Source organism: Anopheles funestus, chromosome 2RL (genome assembly GCF_943734845.2).
Source record: "Anopheles funestus chromosome 2RL, idAnoFuneDA-416_04, whole genome shotgun sequence".
NCBI classification, from domain to species: Eukaryota; Metazoa; Arthropoda; class Insecta; order Diptera; family Culicidae; genus Anopheles; species Anopheles funestus.
The window spans coordinates 91,105,567-91,124,499 of record NC_064598.1 but is presented as its reverse complement, the minus strand read 5'-3'; the positions used below and the strand labels follow the sequence as shown (position 1 = coordinate 91,124,499).

The 18,933-nt window shown below is 42.4% G+C and overlaps 1 protein-coding gene and 1 long non-coding RNA gene across 8 annotated transcripts in view; one reads left to right on the top strand and one right to left on the bottom strand.

Annotated features, from left to right (window-relative positions):
* The window catches only part of LOC125765728 (uncharacterized), a 116,289-nt gene that overhangs the window by 30,924 nt on the left and 66,432 nt on the right, over nucleotides 1-18,933 (bottom strand). The window contains exon 2 of the long non-coding RNA XR_007418617.1: nucleotides 14,680-14,773. This is a non-coding gene — a long non-coding RNA (uncharacterized LOC125765728). The remainder of the gene's footprint in view (nucleotides 1-14,679; nucleotides 14,774-18,933) is intronic.
* Nucleotides 1-18,933, top strand: part of LOC125765689 (protein abrupt-like) — a 115,191-nt gene that overhangs the window by 31,657 nt on the left and 64,601 nt on the right. For 5 of the 7 annotated variants that reach the window (XM_049431096.1, XM_049431095.1, XM_049431091.1 and 2 more), the window contains 5 exons: nucleotides 11,230-12,251; nucleotides 12,623-12,738; nucleotides 13,025-13,220; nucleotides 13,331-13,666; nucleotides 13,792-14,020. In XM_049431096.1, coding sequence (XP_049287053.1) covers nucleotides 11,610-12,251; nucleotides 12,623-12,738; nucleotides 13,025-13,220; nucleotides 13,331-13,666; nucleotides 13,792-14,020 — 1,519 coding nt within the window. In that variant the 5' untranslated portion in view covers nucleotides 11,230-11,609. The remainder of the gene's footprint in view (nucleotides 1-11,229; nucleotides 12,252-12,622; nucleotides 12,739-13,024; nucleotides 13,221-13,330; nucleotides 13,667-13,791; nucleotides 14,021-18,933) is intronic. The other 2 variants (XM_049431097.1, XM_049431094.1) reach the window with 1 other exon arrangement.

The window sequence follows — 18,933 nt, the reverse complement described above, 5'->3', positions numbered from 1 at the left end:
GACTACAATTGTGACCTTACATTGTAAGAGTACGTAAGGATGAAGTTCTTTTCCCGAGGAGATCGGAAATTGGTGCTGATGTACCTGTCCAAGGCATGTATAGTTATAAGAAAGTGTCAATGATAGCCACGCAGACGAGACATATGAAGGTTTTGGAAAAGAATTCAACTCCAAAGAATCGCTACCTCAAGGTCTTGATGGAAGACGATAAACTTTGTCATAGAGGCTGGGTACTTCATATCTTCCCCCAAGAAGATGAGCATCCACAACTCTATTCTTCACTTCCTGCAGAAGGTTCTTCATCTCTTGAGGATCAGCCCAAAAACGAACTGTTCGTTCGCGGATGTGAGATATTGTCACTAAGATTCTTCAGGAAATTGCAACTTTTGTCAAGAACTATTACACGAAAGAAGATGAAAAATATGTCCTTTGGGACCTCCCAATAGATCTTTTTTTTTAGTTAACGAACTCAAACGAACTCTCCAACAATTTCGAGATCAACAAGTCAAAGTGACAACCGATCGCCAAGGCCACGGAAATGCTAAACCAAAAATTGCTTTTTTTCTCTTGAATAAAACAAAAGTTTTGGCCATTATTTTCGTTTAATTTCTATGTTGAGTATAATTAATTCATCGCCATTAAAAATTAGTCAAAATTGTTCCAATGCATTTGCTGTTAAAGTTTCGAAGTATTCAAAATTGGTTTGTTTATCCAACAAAAAATGCACATCATTTTTTAAATGTTAACCCTTATCTCAAACGCTTTTAAAGAGTGCGTTACCAATAAGTATAATCATCCTCATCCCGTACCAATATCGTGAAGGTCACAGCAACAGTTTCCAATTATTTGTCACCAAATTGTGTGTCACATATGAGTAGCACAAAGAGAGTAACCGTACCAAACGACGCAAAGAAGAATCAACGAGAACCAGTAGCCATACGCCATCATGATGTTTAATTGAATAATTCCCATCAGTAAGAGAACCAAAAACCGAATAGTTTACTCGCCCGCAACAGCAACAATAACCCCAAAAACCTAACAAAAGGGGAAAACTCACAGGGAAGGGTGGGAAACCTACCACATCTGCACGCCACATTTTCTCAAGTGTTTGGGTGCACGATTGCACTATGAGGTATTACACTTAATCTTCACCGCTTAAAAGCGCGTATGGATGGATTTGCGCTTTACCGAATACCGCTGAATATTGTTTTAAATTTTCGGTACCGAATCATAAACTGATCGTGGCCCGACTCCCTCGCGATTTCCCCTCCCAGAACTCATGTCCTGCAGCACACACTGACACACACACACACACACTTTGCCGAGGGATGCTGGAATGGAATGTACGAGGCGAGATAAATCGCCCTCGCTCGCTTGCACTGGCGGCTTTCTTTCGTTGGTTTTTCGGGTGTTCGGCGTGGAGAAGATTCGCTCAAACCCGCGCGGGATCCAATAATAACAATAATCTTAAATCATCGCTGAGTGCTTAGACGCGGCTGCTACAACATGTCTTCCACAGTCTTCCACGGTGGAGAAGCGTGGTGAAGTATAACTGGTGCTGGTGGTGGTGCTGGCTTAAGATTCTATTATTAATTCCTACCGTCATAGAGACGCAACCGTTTGAAGTACATTTACGCGCTTAATCGAGTGCTTTTTTGTGTGTGTGGGCTTGTCGGTTACGCGGGTGCACGTATGGGCGGGCGCGTGTATCTACATTTTGGGGTGTTGAATTCTGTGCGCCAGGGATTTTTATTATGCTGGATCGGGCCAAAGGTTTAAGCAGGACGGAAACAGGCGAACCAAGATTCGGGACCAGCTAATGCGTGGTTTGCTTTGTATTTAAATACATTTCAATAATAGTTGCCAAGTAATCGAAACATTTCATTCCGTTGCTTCCTTGCTTTCCCCTTCATTCTTTCTTTCTTTTCCCTTTCTTTCAGTGTTTCAATTCAATTCAATTTTAGTTTATCTCACGGTACTGAGATTTTATGAGCCATGTACTCTACTACCCTTACTTAATGTTCGCTTTTGAATTCCTCATGTCATGTTTTTTGTTCTATCTTTTTAATTCATCAATCAATTTGCCTCTTAATAGATCACTTAGCGTTTGTAGCTTGACTTCAACTATATGTAGCTAAATTTCGACGTTTTATGCTAGATTGAAATGTTTTAAAATCGTTCTTAAAACAAGACAATACTCAAATACTCTTCGCCCCGAAAATAAATCTTATATATTTTTTGCTTGCTGTTCTAAACAAATTTTTGGACCCAATTTCTGCTTCATCAACGATTTCCTTGTACTTGTGCTTTCTCCTACGCAACGTAAACAACCACCGAAATCGATCGACGATTAATCAAAACAAGTACAACATTTTGATCGCGACCTCGATCGCACGATTGCCTGCAGCAGGTTATGTTTAGCTTAACACTTGAGCATTAAAAAAAAGACAAATAGGATAGAGAGAAAAAAAAACCCCAAGATATTCATTTCACAACACAAAACGCCGTGTGTGTTATGCATTCGATCTCGTTTATTGCAGCGCGTGGCCTTTCCCGATGCGTTTTGTTGACCACTTGTCATGTTTTTCTCCTTTTGTTTTGGGTCGGACGAATCATCAGATAACCATCCTTGAAAATTGTATTTTATTGCACTCGCTCGTTGCACCGCACTATTGCATCCAGTTCCATCACTCTGCGTTTGGTCACTCACTAGGAACGTTAGATAATTTTTCCAACCCCCCCAAAAAAAAACACGGAGAAACAAAAATGCTACAACCAACCCAAACAGCAGCTGCAATTCGCCGGTCCGGATGGTTGGTTCGGTGGGTCGTAAAACCGATTTCATGCTCACAAACTTTTACAGCGCGAATCAAATTGCGAGCTCACGGTTTCAAACGCCGCCATCGTAAAACAATTGGAGGAAATAAACCTAATAGAAACTCAATGACAGAAAAAATACTACACAACACAACAACATCAAGGTGCCTTAAAACGCACCCAAGGAGAACGATGTTGTTTTTTTTTGTAGACGAGATTTTTTTCAATACGATAAACTATTTTACCATAATAATGAGGACCTGCCAAGGAACAGAAAAATCTTACAACATAAAGCACCGGTTTGGCATAAATTAGTGGCCAAATCTTTCGGCAAAATATCAAAATTGCCCCGAAGGCATGATGCGGGTTTTTCATCACCTTCTGATATCTAACGAAAAAGGATTAGCATAGAGGGGAGAAAAAAGGAAAAAAATAAACCACCCAAACCAATATAAAGCCACAAAAAAAATCAACCCCAAAAGCCAAAAAATCAAACGGATTTGCTCGCTGACCAACTGCAATCATGTGGTGAATTAATCCCGCACGAGGCGATGCAGGAGTTTTTGTTTTTGTAAATTTCTTTCGCCTCTGTTCACTGTTTGTCAACTTTCCAGTTGACAGGAACGACCGAGCAATAAAACCAACATTTAATTAAAATAATCATTTTATTTATTATTCCACACACACCCCCAACTGGCAGTGATACAACCACATGAAGCATAACTTTAGTTTCTACGAGTGAAAAGTTCTGTAGTTTTTCAGTTTGCAAAAAAGCAACATTTTTCGTGCTTGTAAAAGTGATCATTCTCGTACACGCGCGCCATAATGATACGCTAACTATTATGTGTTTTTTTCCTTCCATTTTACCAATCTTTTCCCGCTTTACACCAAAAACGCAAAAAAACAGTTCGATGATTACCTGGTATGAAATATAAATTTGATAAATGGTTGTAATATCGATTGTGCCTTGTAATTATTATCCCTTCCCAATAGCCGCACACTGTACGCTTAATGATATCGGGCGGCGAAGGCAATGAGTGGTCAATCGTTTAAAACCTATTGATCAAAATGGAAATTTTAAATGGATCAGCATAAGTGAAAAGTGTAAGTTCCTTTCGCCCAGAAGGGAGGCAAAAAAAACCAGAATTTAATAAATAACCGCATTAAATGCAATTGTTTTCCATGGTTTTTTTGTTGCTTTTTTGCATGCGAAAAGCTCGTCGGTTTGTTTGTTTCATTCATTCTTAGCTGATAATTGTTTTTCTTTCGTTCTCTCGTTTGTAACCACTCGCAATGTGATCGATTTTTGCGTGTCCTGTAATGAGTGGAAAAGCAATTGTTTTTTTTTTTTTGGTATAACAATCACAGAGGGAAACAACAATATTATCAAACAAAAACTGCATTCTGCCACTTGCTCTTTGCACATAATTCTTCCCCTTCCACACCTCGATGAAGTGATAATCGCATATGTTTCGCTTAAAACCATACCATAAAGGCAAATAAATTGAAAAAAAAAAACTGAGAAAAAAAACGTTTAACCTACTGTGTTGCACATACACACAAAAAAATGCAATAATGCACCTACTGAGCAGAAAAAAAGACTCACACAAACGAATGCATCAAACTGAGGGCTGGTTTGCACCATGGTAGAAATTAATTTCAATATTGAAACGATTGCATGGTTTATTGAATCGAATAATGGAATCCTGCGGTATGATATTGATGGTGCGTCATGGTAAGGTGGGGGTGGTGGTGCAAAATGGGTGAAAATGGTTTTCCGACAGAGAAAGAGAATTCTGTTTCTTTTTTTTCCTCTCATGTGCCTGTGTCATTCTTTTATGGTGAGTGATGATTTACCATTTCATCATCCAGCATGCACACCGACACACACGCAAGCATGTGGCTCAGGTCTACCAACACGTTGAGGTCAAACGTTTTAAATTCCTTTTCACACCGGCACTGGATTAAAATGTTCACCCGATGCGACGGTAAAGGGATATGGCAGTCACACACGATTTAAAAGATATGGACCTGTTGCGGTGAACGATCTGGCTTAAATACGTCTTTAAAGACAATGGATGAATTAATTGGCAAGGTATGAACCAGTACGGCGTCGAGTGATCGCTGAACCAAAAGGGTGAATTAATAATTCCCTTATCTTCTGGTGGGTGGAATTGAAAAAAACGCATATTTTAAAAGTATAGACCGTAAGTGATTAGATTTTGTGAAACTATATTTCTCTATTGCAGTGTAACAACATTCACTTTCGGATATTTGAAATGAACTCTCACATTCCTCATAGACGAAAGAGTGAACAAAATTAACGTTATCGCTATCAAACGTAACTCACTACAGTGCGTAGCATAACTTTAAGGCAACTGCCGTTAAACTTGCCTGTTTCAGGGGAACGTTTCCATCGCGTCAGATTGCCCTTCTCCGCCGCATCATTGAATGACAGCATCGACTCTCCGGCGCTACTCTCAAGATTCAACCTTTACGTGCCCGTTAGGTCACTCTGTGCTTGATCAATGCTTGCCATCAATGACCATTTCAATCATTTGGGTCCTTCGACTCAATCCTAAAAACATACTGAATTTTGTGCCTAGAAATCGTTTTTGATTCATGTTTTTCTCAAGACACTGAACAACTCAAATATTTGTAATAAAACTTTTGTATAAATTTGTTTCCTTCATATAAGACTCTTTGCGAAACCAGTCTTCGTGTTATGTCTGTGATCTGATCTGAACTGATTGTAACTTTACAACTGTTTCGTCATGAAAAATTGAAGTTCATTTCCTACTGCACACGATCACCCGGCGGAAAATGCGTAAAATAATTAAAACTAACACTTTCCTCTATACAGAAAAAAGTGAAAATCCGACTGCAACGGATGCTTTACTTTGAGTAATTTCTATTTAAAATTAAAACTTTCCACTAATGCAACAATTGCTTCGCGTGAATGTTGGTCTTTCTCTACCCTTAAAAAAGTGATCTTCTGCTCTCCCAAGCATGAACTAACCTCATTAACGGACCGATGCGTATATGTGTGTCCGTGTGCAGACACGCATTAGATGTGAAAGTGATTTGCGGGACTTTTTTTTGGTCACTCACATCCATATTCATCGAATTCCACCACCTCGGTTAGCTAACCGACACGAACAGGGTGACGATTTCATTCGTCCTCTGCCAGTGCATTAAACGATCGCTTCCAGTACTTTTCAACCAACATTCACACACACATAAACATTGTGATAAACCGATGCGAAGATGGCTGAAGGCACCATCTTTTGTGGAGTGTCGAAATCAAGCCTTGAAAAATCAGTTGCTCCCCTGCAGTGTAACGCAGGGTTCAATGATACAATCTAAGCTCACAAAGGTAAACCCCCTCAGCTGATTACGTTGAAGTTTTTATTTTAAAAAAAGGGTTCCGAACAGCATAACTGCTGTTGATGGAGTGTAGCTTCATTTAAAAGGAAGTTTCAAGCATTTGCGAACAATTTATTTTATTGCAAAGCTTTAACTTCACGCTTGCTTTATACGATCACCTGCCTCCTTTCCTGTGGCTAACGATTGCTCGGAGAAGTCATGATTGGGGTACTTTTTTTTTCGCTGCCTTTACTTTCATTGCTTACCAGCTGCATTCCCGGCGTTGCGCTGGTTCGATTAATTTTAACCACACAAATGTGACATGAGATGACGAAAATCATCCAAAAGCTAAGCAGCGGCAGGCAGTGGCGTACGGTTTGCAAGTGAGATTGAATAAGAAACGCCGAAAACCTCGGACTAGTTTTTGGGCAACTTTCACGACGGTTTTCTTCAACCATTGGCTTCACGCTGCGATGCGATTGCGCCGTTCGTGCTGCATATAGAGAGGAGTCGTTGAAGCTGCTTACGCGACGCCATGCCATAGAGGATGAATTTAATTAGTTTTTTTTTTTGCTTTTAGAAAATTGCCTTCCATTTCCTTTTCTTCTTACGCTGGTACACCATTCCATACGGTATTCAATCTTGCTTTCCGTGTGCGTTGTTTGCTGTGAAGCGAAATTGTTTGATTTAGTGATTTGTACACTCCGTAACGCGGTGAAACTTTCAATGCTATTTTTGTATGTTTGATTTAAAAGCCATAAGGTGATAAATCTTAACTGACGTCTTTAAAATTGTCATCAACTAGCGTGTTCACTATTTCAAACGTTCCACATACACACACACACTCACCCACAATTTTTAATATTTATTTTCCTGCTTCCAAAGAAAGGAAATTTTAATAAAAACAAGACACTTAATGCAAAGCATGCCAAAAAAAGCCAATCACCATTTTCTTCCACATCCTCCCATCTTGCTCCTTGGCGCTCGTTGCGATTTTCACTCACGTTTCCCATACTGCACAAAATGGAACCATATGATGGAATAGCATTCCATCGGCCCAATCGTCCGGCTTTCCCTGCTTCGTGTAGGTTTTATTTTTAAAGCACCGTACACATATATTTTATCCGATTACCGCGTCAAATTGCGTACCCGGGCGTGATACCGATGGTGAGAATTTTTTCGGCAATGGTTCAAAAAATTGCGCACGGGCCGGAAACGGGGCAAGATCACCGATGAAGACGGCCACCGCGGCTTTGAATGTGAACGCTCAATCGGACGCACAAACCCGGACGGGAGAATTTAGCGCGAATTGAATAATTCTACGGAAGATGCTGGAAAGAAACGAACGTGTGTGTGTGGAAGAGCCAGAGAGAGCGAGCGAGAGAAAGCCGCGTTGAGACCATGCTGAGCTTCTTTGGCGCGTCGGCGTTTACGTGCATATGTGCGCAACTCGCGCCGAACAAGTGTCGCGTACGGCTGTTTTCCATTAGCCAAAACAAGCGCACAAACAACAGCGTATTTTAATCAAAATCCAGGGTCTGTAAAAGTTTACATGGAGGGCCTTTGCCACGGATCGTATGATGTGTCATTATGGAATGAAACGGTTTCGAGCAAATAAGGGTACGGTCCACATTAATAGCTTCTCAACCAGGCAAGATGGAAAGCAGCTGTGTGAAGTGTATCGGCCATTACTAATCAGACACTTTGTGTGAAATTTGGAATATAATATTAGCATGCATTCATACATGCAATCTGAGAATTATTTAATAATCGGTTATACAGTGGGTAACATAATGTTACGATTAGTTTTTTTTCTTGAATAAAAACACTTATAAAGCGAGGAATAAGAATATGTTTACTCTACTTTGAAAAAGACTTTTTTTTAATTAATTTTTATATTTTTAGAAAAAAATGAAACAAAGTGTTGTTCGATCGAAAATACGATCACATACGAGAAGACACTTTTCTTATGCATTTTCTTTATGATTTATGCTATACGTTGCGTAAAATTATTCAAAAATGTCCAAAATGATTTATCTGTCTTTTGTGTAAAAATTAATAACCGTAAAATTATACTACACACTGTACGCGCTTTAACATTATTTAACTACACTTTTTACTTATTGCCAGGCCAGTTTTAAGAACGCAATTGCACTGTCTTTCCCGTACCATTTCTTACATTCCGATTTACAGCGATAAGAAAAATCAACGACGAAATTCGTAATTGCATTTTCCGCCACTTTTCGCTTACGTCACGTGTTCGTCGTACATGCATTCGTATGGCCTCTGCAGCAAGCTGCCCAAGGCTTACCAACCATACGGGAGCGTGTGTGTGTGTGTGTGTGTGTGATTTTGTGTTGCACTAAGCTAACCATTATTACTGGTAATATGCCGCGATTAAGCGTTATTTTCTCTAACAGCGAAAACGGCCCGTATGAATCATTTAAATATTTAATCTTAATTGCCATTATCATGACTATTCATTGGTTGGCGCAGGCGATGGCACACCCGATGCATCGTGCGGAGATGGTTGGTGGCGGTACTGTCCGGCGACTATTTCGTTCTAATGTTCGTGCAGCAAGCATTAGCGTTGCGGCGACCGGACCCCACCGGTAGGCAGGCAGGTGCATGCGAGTGTCGCAAATGTTGGTGCCCTTGGAACCCGGGAAGGCCGGAGAAAAGGGCATGAATTTATGATTGCAAAACCGTGCAATGGGGCTGGGCTTGTTAAACTAATCCCAGCCAAGGTTTTATCCCGCGTCTATCTATCCGTTCTTCGGTGAACGGTGCCGGTTAGCAGCAATTGGTTGAGGTTTGTAAATGCAGCAACAACAGCAACAAAAAAAAGTGCCACATACACATGGGACGGCAAGTGCGTTCTATTATTTCGTTCCACGCTTACAGCTCAGCGAAGTCGTTCATCATCGGAAAGATGGTGCGGATGCACGATCATCTTCCCGTGTACCCCCGGGCGGGAAAACGGATGGGTTTTAGAAATTGCAAACCCTCGCAAAACTAGAGGTCTTGAAGCGGGCACACACACACTCAAAACAAGACAGCATAAATAAAAGCATAGTCAAGACAAATAAAAGAAATGCCTAACGAATGAAACCGAAAAACCAGCGGGCAACAGCAGCAGCAGCATTTGAAGCTATTTGAAATGATTAACTGCAATTTAGCGATCATCCGTCGCCGTCTCGGTGGACAGCCGCCTTGTCCCATCCGGCCCAATACTCATCCAACTGGAGGTCAGCAGGGCTGTGTTTTCGCGAATCGGTTTGCCCTTCCACGGCTATTTATTTATGTGTACCGGCATGCAAATTGTGCACATGCTTGCCAATGTGTGTTTTTTTTCTTTCGCCATCGTTTCAACCCCGGTCGCGGGGGCCCTTTTTCCCGCCGTGCTTCCTGTTTTGCCTTACGGTGACACTCGTGAAACGGCATGAGTTAATGTCGATGATGTGGGTCATGCCGGTAGAATGATTATCTACCCGTTTTGTTGCTGATAAGAAGTGGTGCACAATTGAACAAATGTATCTCATAAATATTGAGACGAGTGCCCTATTAAAGGGGGTTGGGGGTTGGTGCATGTTTTGTGTGCAAGGATTTCAATTATATGTGGGGGGGGGGGGATATTTTTTCATTTACAAAATACAATTCAAAATTATCATAATTTTGTGTAGATTTTTCTAGCAAAAATTGCTATTACTTTCATCACACATTTCTTCAGTATAAGTGCAGACAAACATCCAAAACCAAATTAATGGCCATTGTTGTGATTTACGAGAATCTCTTCACTGCTTCACTACTGAAAAAAGCTCCACTTGGTCGATCGCACCCCCAAAAAAAGGGAGAATGTACACCAGCGCATCACACAAACACCACTTTTCCGTCAAGTTCGCTCGATTAATTTCATCTACCGAAACAGACCATCCAACCCCTAAAGGAAAATCGGTTTCCAGTGTGTTGGTGAGCAATGTTTTTGTTTTGACGTAAAACAATTCGCCCTTAGTGCTGTGGGTGGCTAAAGGGGAAAATGGGGAAACTGAGGATAAAAAGACGACTTCCAAGTTTTGCAACCGGGTGCAACGTGAACGATGAGAGATCGTTCTGCTTTCCCGGTGCACACTCACTCGAAATATGTGAGCGTAGAATGAAGCTTTTCCTAACTCATTTGCTCGGTTTGTCGTTTATGGCGCCACAACGAGAGTACGTTCAGTCGCAGGTTGCAAGTTGCATGCCGTGAAGACGGGGGGGTTGTACCCTTTTTTTGGTGGCCACTTCATCGATCCTTCCGAATGTTCCCGACATAGTTCTAATACACCTATACCAGCGCATCCAAGCAGATGACACAAGTGTTTGAACTCCATAGAAAACTGCAACCAAATTCGGCACGACAACACAACCATTAACCAGCCAAATGGTCTGCTGGCGCTATGTTTGAACCTGCCGGATAATCTTTCGATTCTATTTTGGCAAACGAAACCGACGAGGTTCAGCATTAACCTCATACATTTGATCCACCTTTCTTTGGCTGTGCTGGTGAAACTTAGACATTCGATTCGAAAACAGGGGAAAACTCGTTGCCACCAAGTGAGTTACCGGTCGGATCTAGTGGAATAGAGTGCCAGGGTGTTGCAAAACTAGCGCCTGCGTTGTTTTTCCATTGCCAAACATTGCCGAAATGTTGTACCAAATTTCGTTTACGAGAACTGTAAAGCAATTCTAATTACCTAATGGGTTTTGAAAATGAAGTTTGTTTTTTTCCCGTGACACCATTTAGACAAAGTGGTAAAAATATTCTACAAAAAAATTGAAACTGAATTTGGACATTATTAGAAGACAATATGAAATGTAAACTTGTCGTAGAAATATAGGAATTTCACTCGAATAAATCATTACATGTCCGTAACGTTTCAACCGCAAAAAATTTTGCCCAGTGAAATACTGCCTGAAGTAATGATAGTCACATGATAATCAGTTAAGTCACAAATCTCTCCCAATATCTCACTAATGTTCTTATATGTTTCTCTCATTTATTTGCAGAATCCGTCCGTGCAATCTGCAAATCGCACCATAAAGCACCCACTGAAGGACTCTTTTGAGCCTTCGCATCGGGACGATGGTACTGAAGGTGTGCATAAGATCAACTCCATAGGCAAATGGGTTTTCTGGTCATGCTTCGCTACACAACTCATCTTCTGCGTGTAGTTTATTCCAACTGAAGTGCAAAAAAACAACCGTACACAAAACTCTCAACAAAGAGTTTGTTTTTTTGGTTATCATTTTCATTTCCGTTTTCGGTTTCGCTAAACGAATTCGCAATAATATTTAACAAAATACAATCAAAGTTCTACGCAAAAACAAAACGACTGTAAAAATAACAAAACAAAAAAAAACAACCCCCGCTCCGATCGATGCATTGAATGACGACAGCAACCGTCGTAGCCCAGCAGAGTGAGAACTTTGGACGGTTCCCTGCAGCAAGCTGCAGCAGTGCCGCAGCACCCGGGACGCAGCTCAGGATGAACGACACGCACCAACCGCAACCGTTGCATACAAGCGATACGAGCCCCCGCGACCAGAACACCAACGGTACCGGCACGGGCGGTGGACTGGCCGTGGCCAACCTAGCACTGCACGGTGGCGCTTCGGGCGCCCTCAACGCAAACTCTAACGGCAGCACCACGAGCAACGGTTCCGGCACGACCACCACCAACAACAACAACAACAACAACGGCACCGGTAAAAGCCGCACCATGTCGCTGAGCGACAGTAAAATTGATCACCTGCTGCGGGATCAGCAGCGCGAACAGCAACGTGAACAGCATCAGTCATCGCACCATCAGCAGCAATCCTCACAGCAGCGCGAACAGCAACAACACCACCAACATCCACTACAGAACCGGCTGCGCGGTGTATCACCAACGCCCTCGGAACAACAGTACGCCCTCAAGTGGAACGACTTCCAGTCGTCGATTCTGTCTTCCTTCCGGCATCTGCGCGACGAGGAAGATTTCGTCGATGTGACCATTGCCTGCGATTCGCGATCCTTCACGGCACACAAGGTATGTATGTCTGATGAGTCTCACGAGTTAGAGTTCTCTACCTTTATAATTAAACCTCACACTTTGCGGACCAAACCCGGGAACTCTCCGGTGCCTATCATTAGCCGTCGCAAATCCTCTACCGGACAACTTCAGCAATAGCGTTGGACGAATTAAATCGAAATTAGCATAAAATTCGTGCAAATGAATATCTTCCATCGCAAAAGAAAGAGTTAGCAATATATAGCATTAACTAGCCAGTTTGAGCTACTTGTCCGGTGGAAAAACCCGGCAACACCCGGGAAATGTCTCCATTGTACCCAGTACCAATGTGGAAAGGCAAATCCCATTAATCTCTAACCATTTCCGCTTGCTATCTCTTTCGCCCATAGGTGGTGCTAAGCGCGTGTAGTCCCTACTTTCGCAAGCTACTAAAAGCGAATCCCTGCGAGCATCCGATTGTCATCCTGCGTGACGTACGCTCGGAGGATATCGAAAATTTGCTGCGGTAAGTACAAAACTAACGCACCGGTATATCCCATATCCCTCTGTTCTTGACGCTTTTTCGAGTTCGTGTCGGGGACAAAACGAAGCCCAAAAAAAAGGGAGATGGGTTACCCTCAGTTCTGCAAATGTGTACGGAACGCTCCGAACGCCGAGATTTACGGTGTTTACAGAAGGGTTCCGCATCACCCGACGAATAGGGCGATGACAACACAACTACGATACTAATTAATCCTCATCTTTCGTCTCAATCCTCGGAACTCCCACACACGGTACGGTACGGTCGACAGATTTATGTACAACGGTGAGGTACACATCGGCCAGGATCAATTAAGCGATTTCCTCAAAACGGCCCAGTTGCTGCAAGTGCGCGGTTTGGCAGATGTTACAACGGGCAATCCAACCGGCGGCCGAACGTCGGCTAACTCGTCCATGCTGAACTCATCATTATCGACACCTGCTGTTCAGGAACTGAAGGCATCACCCGTAAATACCACTTTGTTGTCCCCATTTTCTCGCCCTTTAGGACCGCTGACTAATTCTTTTTTTACCCCTCACTCCCTCTCTTTTACCCGGTTACGATTGTTCTTGTGTAGACCTCCACCTCGTTACCATGGGAGTTGCCGGATGATAACAATGCAGCGCCACCGCCCCAGAAGCGTACCAAGAGCTCGGAGTTGTACCGCAAACAGCACGGCCTGAGTCCGGACGATCCGATTCCGCTCGATCTGCTACCGATTGGGCAGCATCCGCTAACGCGCGAGCGTGATCGTTCCAAGGATAAGAGTAAGCAGGACCATCACCATCGCGGTACCTCCGAACATGACCTGCACCATCACCATCATCACCGCGAACGAGACCGAAGCCTCGAGCTGCGTGAGTCACTGCTCGGTCAAGCGCTCGAAGGAGGACCCACACTAACCGTACCTTCGGTAAGTACGCGTCCCGGTACCGTTTCCCTCTCCCTTGTCCTAGCTTCCCTCACCGTGACCCCATTCCGCCCCGTTTCTGGATGCCTCGGATAATGTGCGAGGATCCTAGCCAAATGTCGCTCCAGTTCGAACGTCTCTACTCCATCCAGAAACATCCCGATCTGCTCTCGCTCCAGGCCGTGGCCAGTGGTGAGGATTCGAACAGCAGTGATACCGCCGCCTCGGACCATGGTGACGATATCGAGGGTTTGAATGGTAACATCGAACACACCCGACCATCGTTCCCGTTCCTAGGTTTGCAAGGCATACCCGGCCTAATACCGGGCCCGTCCGGCATGCATGGTGACAACTTCGGTGAGTACCTTCCCGGCCCTGGTGCCTTTTCTAGCGCAAATGTTTTTCCCCCCAATTCTATCAATCTTGATCTTTCACCCCGTAACTCGACTGTTCGTTTTTGGTTCCATCGAATTCGAGAGTATATTCCGTACTTATAAAACCCCTTCGTAACTTTTTTTTAAATTAATACTACTACTACTACCACCAATCTGCAAAAACTACCTACTATTATTTACTACTATTTGCGGGAAAAATCTCAGCTTGTTAACCGTGTTCACCGGCTGAGAATATACCGAAACCCGTACTTGTACAGCAATCTCACGCTTATTGAGACCTAACTATTTTATCTAAGTTTTTTTTTTTTTTTTTTGAAGAAAACAAGGACCAACGTGCACAGCGACTTTGGTCCTGTTTTCTTAACTAGTGTTTGAAAATTTGGTTGTGTTACGTTTTTCCTTTGATTATTACAATTGGTATTTGGTAGCTATTAATTCGTTTATTTTTTGTTTTGGTTTTTCCCCCTGTCACTTGCCACATGTGTTTTGCGTGTTTTCTTATTGATTTTATTAGCTTAAATTAACACTTTTAAATTGAAAAGACAAAAAAAACCCTTTTTTTTCAAATTTCGTAACATTAACTTTTTGTTTGAAAATGTTTTATTAATTTGTTATACTTACTTGACGTAACATTGGTCGTTTGAATAGTTTTTGTACTAAATCGCAACAATACTGCAACTGTTTTCATCGAACTAGAAGTTTGCTTGTGTGTTACCTAAAGTAAAAAAAAAAACAAAAAAAAGCATGGATACAGTAAATGAAATCGGAAAATTTTATGAGCTTGTAACTATCTGATTTTTAAAAGAAATGTGGCAAATCTTAAAATAATTTACAATTAAAGCACTAGTGGGGAAAACATAACTCTCACTTATTTAAATACATCTCAATCTATTTTACTACCAACCTTTCCGTATGGTGGAAATTTTCGCCCAATTCGATTCGCACCGGAAAGTTTGACAACCTCGTGAAAGTTATTGTAATCCTTCCTTCTTGCGCTATCGTATTTTTTTTGTGCCGGAAAGGAAAATGAGTTTATATGCTTGAAAAATTCTCATCCCCACACAGGATATGAGATATCAAACGGAAGCGTTACAAGGGTACGACACCCCTAAAAAGGGAAAATATAAAAAAATCTTCACACGTCCAGATGTGTTTCAACACACACACACATACCGAAGACGTGTTGTTTTGTTGCGTTCGATCTTTTTTTGTTGTTGATGTCCAGCTCGGTACTGTTGCAAAAGAACAGGACACTTTCAACCTGCGGCTGTGGCGCCAGCTTCGAGCGCAAAAACAAACAAACAAATACACGCATCTCTTACATTCGGTCGACCATGTTTTTTTTTCGGTAGCGGAAAAGCATCAAAAAGCAAGTGCAGACCGGCCCGAAAACCCCGAAGACAGCTGCTACCTTGGCTTGTGGCATGGTCCTTTTGCGGGGGGCGCATAAGCATTTGGGGTGCAAAGTTCATAAGAAATTCTAAAGAACAGGAGATAAGAAAAACATTCAATCGAAAATGGTCGTGTATGGGGAAGGAAAAAAACACACACTCGGAGGGGTAGCACAGTATCGTCAATCCTTTCCGGGGTTTTTTTTTGCCTCCCTTTCCCAGCATCAGCTTAAGGGATGGGACGCCAAAAGAATCAAGTGAAAAATCTTGCCCACGTTTTTCATGCAGCTCATTGCTCTTCCAAAAAGCAGGCGAATTGCGATAACCCACCGATGGTCCAAGGGACCGAATTGGTCAAGACAACCGACACGCTGGGGCGGATAATGTTTGTGAAATTTCGAAAGAAATTCGGAAAAAGCAAGACGAAACCGAACGGACCTTTGGCAATCCATTGTTGGTACTGATGTTAATGTGGTTGTTTCGTTTTTCCTTTACGCCATTGCGCTGTGGCACACACACATACCGCAGTTTCCACCTCCCCACCGGACCTTACATACCTCCTCCTACCCTCACGGTTACTACATTGGGAGGGAAGGGAGTAAAATGAACCCTTTTTCTGTGTGTGTGTGTCCTTAACGGCAGCGATGAAAGACGCGGGATCGGTTCGAACTTTTGCTCGGACATCCTGCGGACACCAGCTGTCGTCCGGGAGGCAAAATCTTCACATAAAATTAAATGTATGTTGTTTATGTAACGCGCCCGCCACACATTTTGGTACCACCGACGCCCGGCACGTCCGGCCCAAAAGTGCTATTCTTTTCAGATTTTCCTGATCTCCGCACCGGCCCCCGTATAAGGTCACCAAACGGAAAGAACGGAAAATAAGTTTTGCAAACCCGTTTGCTCGCTTACCACCTACCGGAAGCTCCTTGAAGAGTGGAGTATTTTCTTTTCATCTCCTCTAGCGGCGGTTCTCGAAAAAAAAAAACACCGAACAGTGGGATAATACGAAATTCATTCAGATTTACTATTCACGCCCGGGAGCGAACCACAAACACACAAACAGCCTGCATTCGGACATTTTTTTTCGGTTTGTTTGTTTACTACTCCCATACCCACTCACCCACTGGACTGCTTCATTTTATTTTTACTCGCTGCAAAATGGTAAAATAGAAAGCGTAACGTCCGGCATCACCGTTATCATGATCTTCATCTTCGATGACCCGACAATCCTTACGCCGTACTTTTTCTTTTCTTACCATTGGCTTTGTGTCCTTTTTTTTGGTTGATCCCCCCGTACCACCGATCAGCGGCATGCACATTGAACGGGCGGGCATCAATTTTTGAAGCGCTTCGGCTATGAAGACAGTGACGACGGTGGCTCGTTTCCGGTAGTGTCCGTAAAATCTGGCCCAAAAAAAACTGTATACATCTGAGGTTTTTGTGCAAGTTTCAAATAATCTCCAAATGTGTCTCTCTGACAAGATATCCATTTTTGAAATGAACCCGGCGTAATGAGGATTCTAGGGGTTGCATTAATATTCGATTCCAATGGAACTTTGTAAAGGAAGTAAGAAGCTTCCTGTTTGATTTTTTATCTTTAATATTTATGTTTCATAGTTTTTCCATCTACTATTTTGTGTGTTTTCCTGTATACTAATAATTCGAGATTTTTTTCTTAGTATCGCATTGAATTTAATTGTAGTGCAATTACACTACTAATGATACAGTAAGGCAAAAAAACATCAAAATCTGCAGCAGAGCAATTTGAACAAATCCCAATCCTATTTCTCATTTAACCCGCAACATTATCCGCTCAGGTTTCTACCGTCAACGTCAAGGAATTCCTTGTTTGCATCTCGTCTCTATTAAGAATTCGTCATAACAAAAAAAATCCCTCTCACCCACACAACTTTAAGTCATTCACCAGGATAGAAGGAAGAAAGAGAGAGGAAAAAAGCCCTTCCGTTCATTCTTTACGGTCAGTTTTTCTTTTCTACCATTTTAAAACAACTCCCGTCTGCCGTAAAACAACCATGAAAAAAGAAAGGGCAAAAAAATACCAAAATAAAAAAACCTCCACCTCAAACCAACCCGGTCGCAAATTAAGTTCGGCGCCTAATGAGGGGATTATATGCGGCATTTTGCGGTAGTCCGCACTCTTAGGCAGCAAACGTTTCCGGGAAGGGACGGTCGGGCACTTATACTTTTCCCCCTGTGTGTGTGTGTTTTTTTTCTTCCTTCATTCGTTCGAGGTTTGCGCACCCTCGCGACCTTTGGAAGTGAGACGAGTGTGAAAGGTGCCAGGCAAAGGACCTTCTTGATAGGTAGATTAACCAAATTTGATAAATGTCGGTTATCGCTAGCGTTGAACCCGACATTCATTCCCACCGGAGTATGAACACAAGCGTGCGGGGGAAAAATGGCGATTGTAGCCACATGGGAGAGATCACGGGAAGATTGAGTAGTGAGAAATGTGTGAAACAACAGCAAAAAAACGGGAGATAAACTTGATAAGATTTAGCGGCTCCTTGCACTGTACTATTAATATCCTTTTCTGAGTGATTTTCGTGTACGCTCGTATGGCGTAAGGAAACGGGTTTGAAACAACTTAATAATTTGCTGCAAGGGTTAGAACTGCAAGTTTGATGTTGACGGTTCTTCGATGTTTTACTATGAGGCACATGTTACGAACATTCTGTCTAATGTGGATGAGTTCTTATAGTATAGGAAAGCAGAACGAATCAAACAAAGCACACTTCATGCGCATCCTTACCAGCAATTCGTTCGAATGAATATAAAGAAATACAAAACACTAAACCGAAAAGCGGAAGGCCTGCCATAGTTCTAGCAGATGGTAAAAGAAGCCTTCTTTTTTGTTGCATTAAAATGAAAATATATTTATGTATCCACAAACACGCAATTCAATATCGCATTTTATCAGTTGCCGCTTCTCCATTCTTTTGGGCTGTCAACAAACAAATAACAACAACAAAACACCCCTCCCAATACCAAACCCAAATGAAGCCAACAAATGGGCTGCCCAAAAATTCTACTCTCCCCCCCCCCCCCCTCCCGTCCTCCCTCCCGTCCTACACACGCGGCTCAAGCGATGGCGGAAAATGGAGTCCCTTTCCCCATGTGTTCGGACATTCTCGGTTTAGTAGCCGCAGTCGACCGATTCGGCACAGTCCTTCATCCTTCAGCACCCGCACACATGCTAAACAAATAAACAGACAAACAAACAAAACGGGCGGAATGGCTCGGTCAGTTTTTCAAGTTTTTTTCTTCTTTTCATTTCCCGATCGGATTTGCCCCAAAGTGGAAATTTTCTTTTCGACCAAAAATTTCTCATTCTTCATGTGAGCGAAAGGGCCAAGGATTTTCTTGGTTGCTACAAAGTGGGACAATCAAACATACATATAATCCATCTGCAATGGCTTTAAAGTGAGTAAAATGATCCAGTTTTTTTTTAATTGTGTTA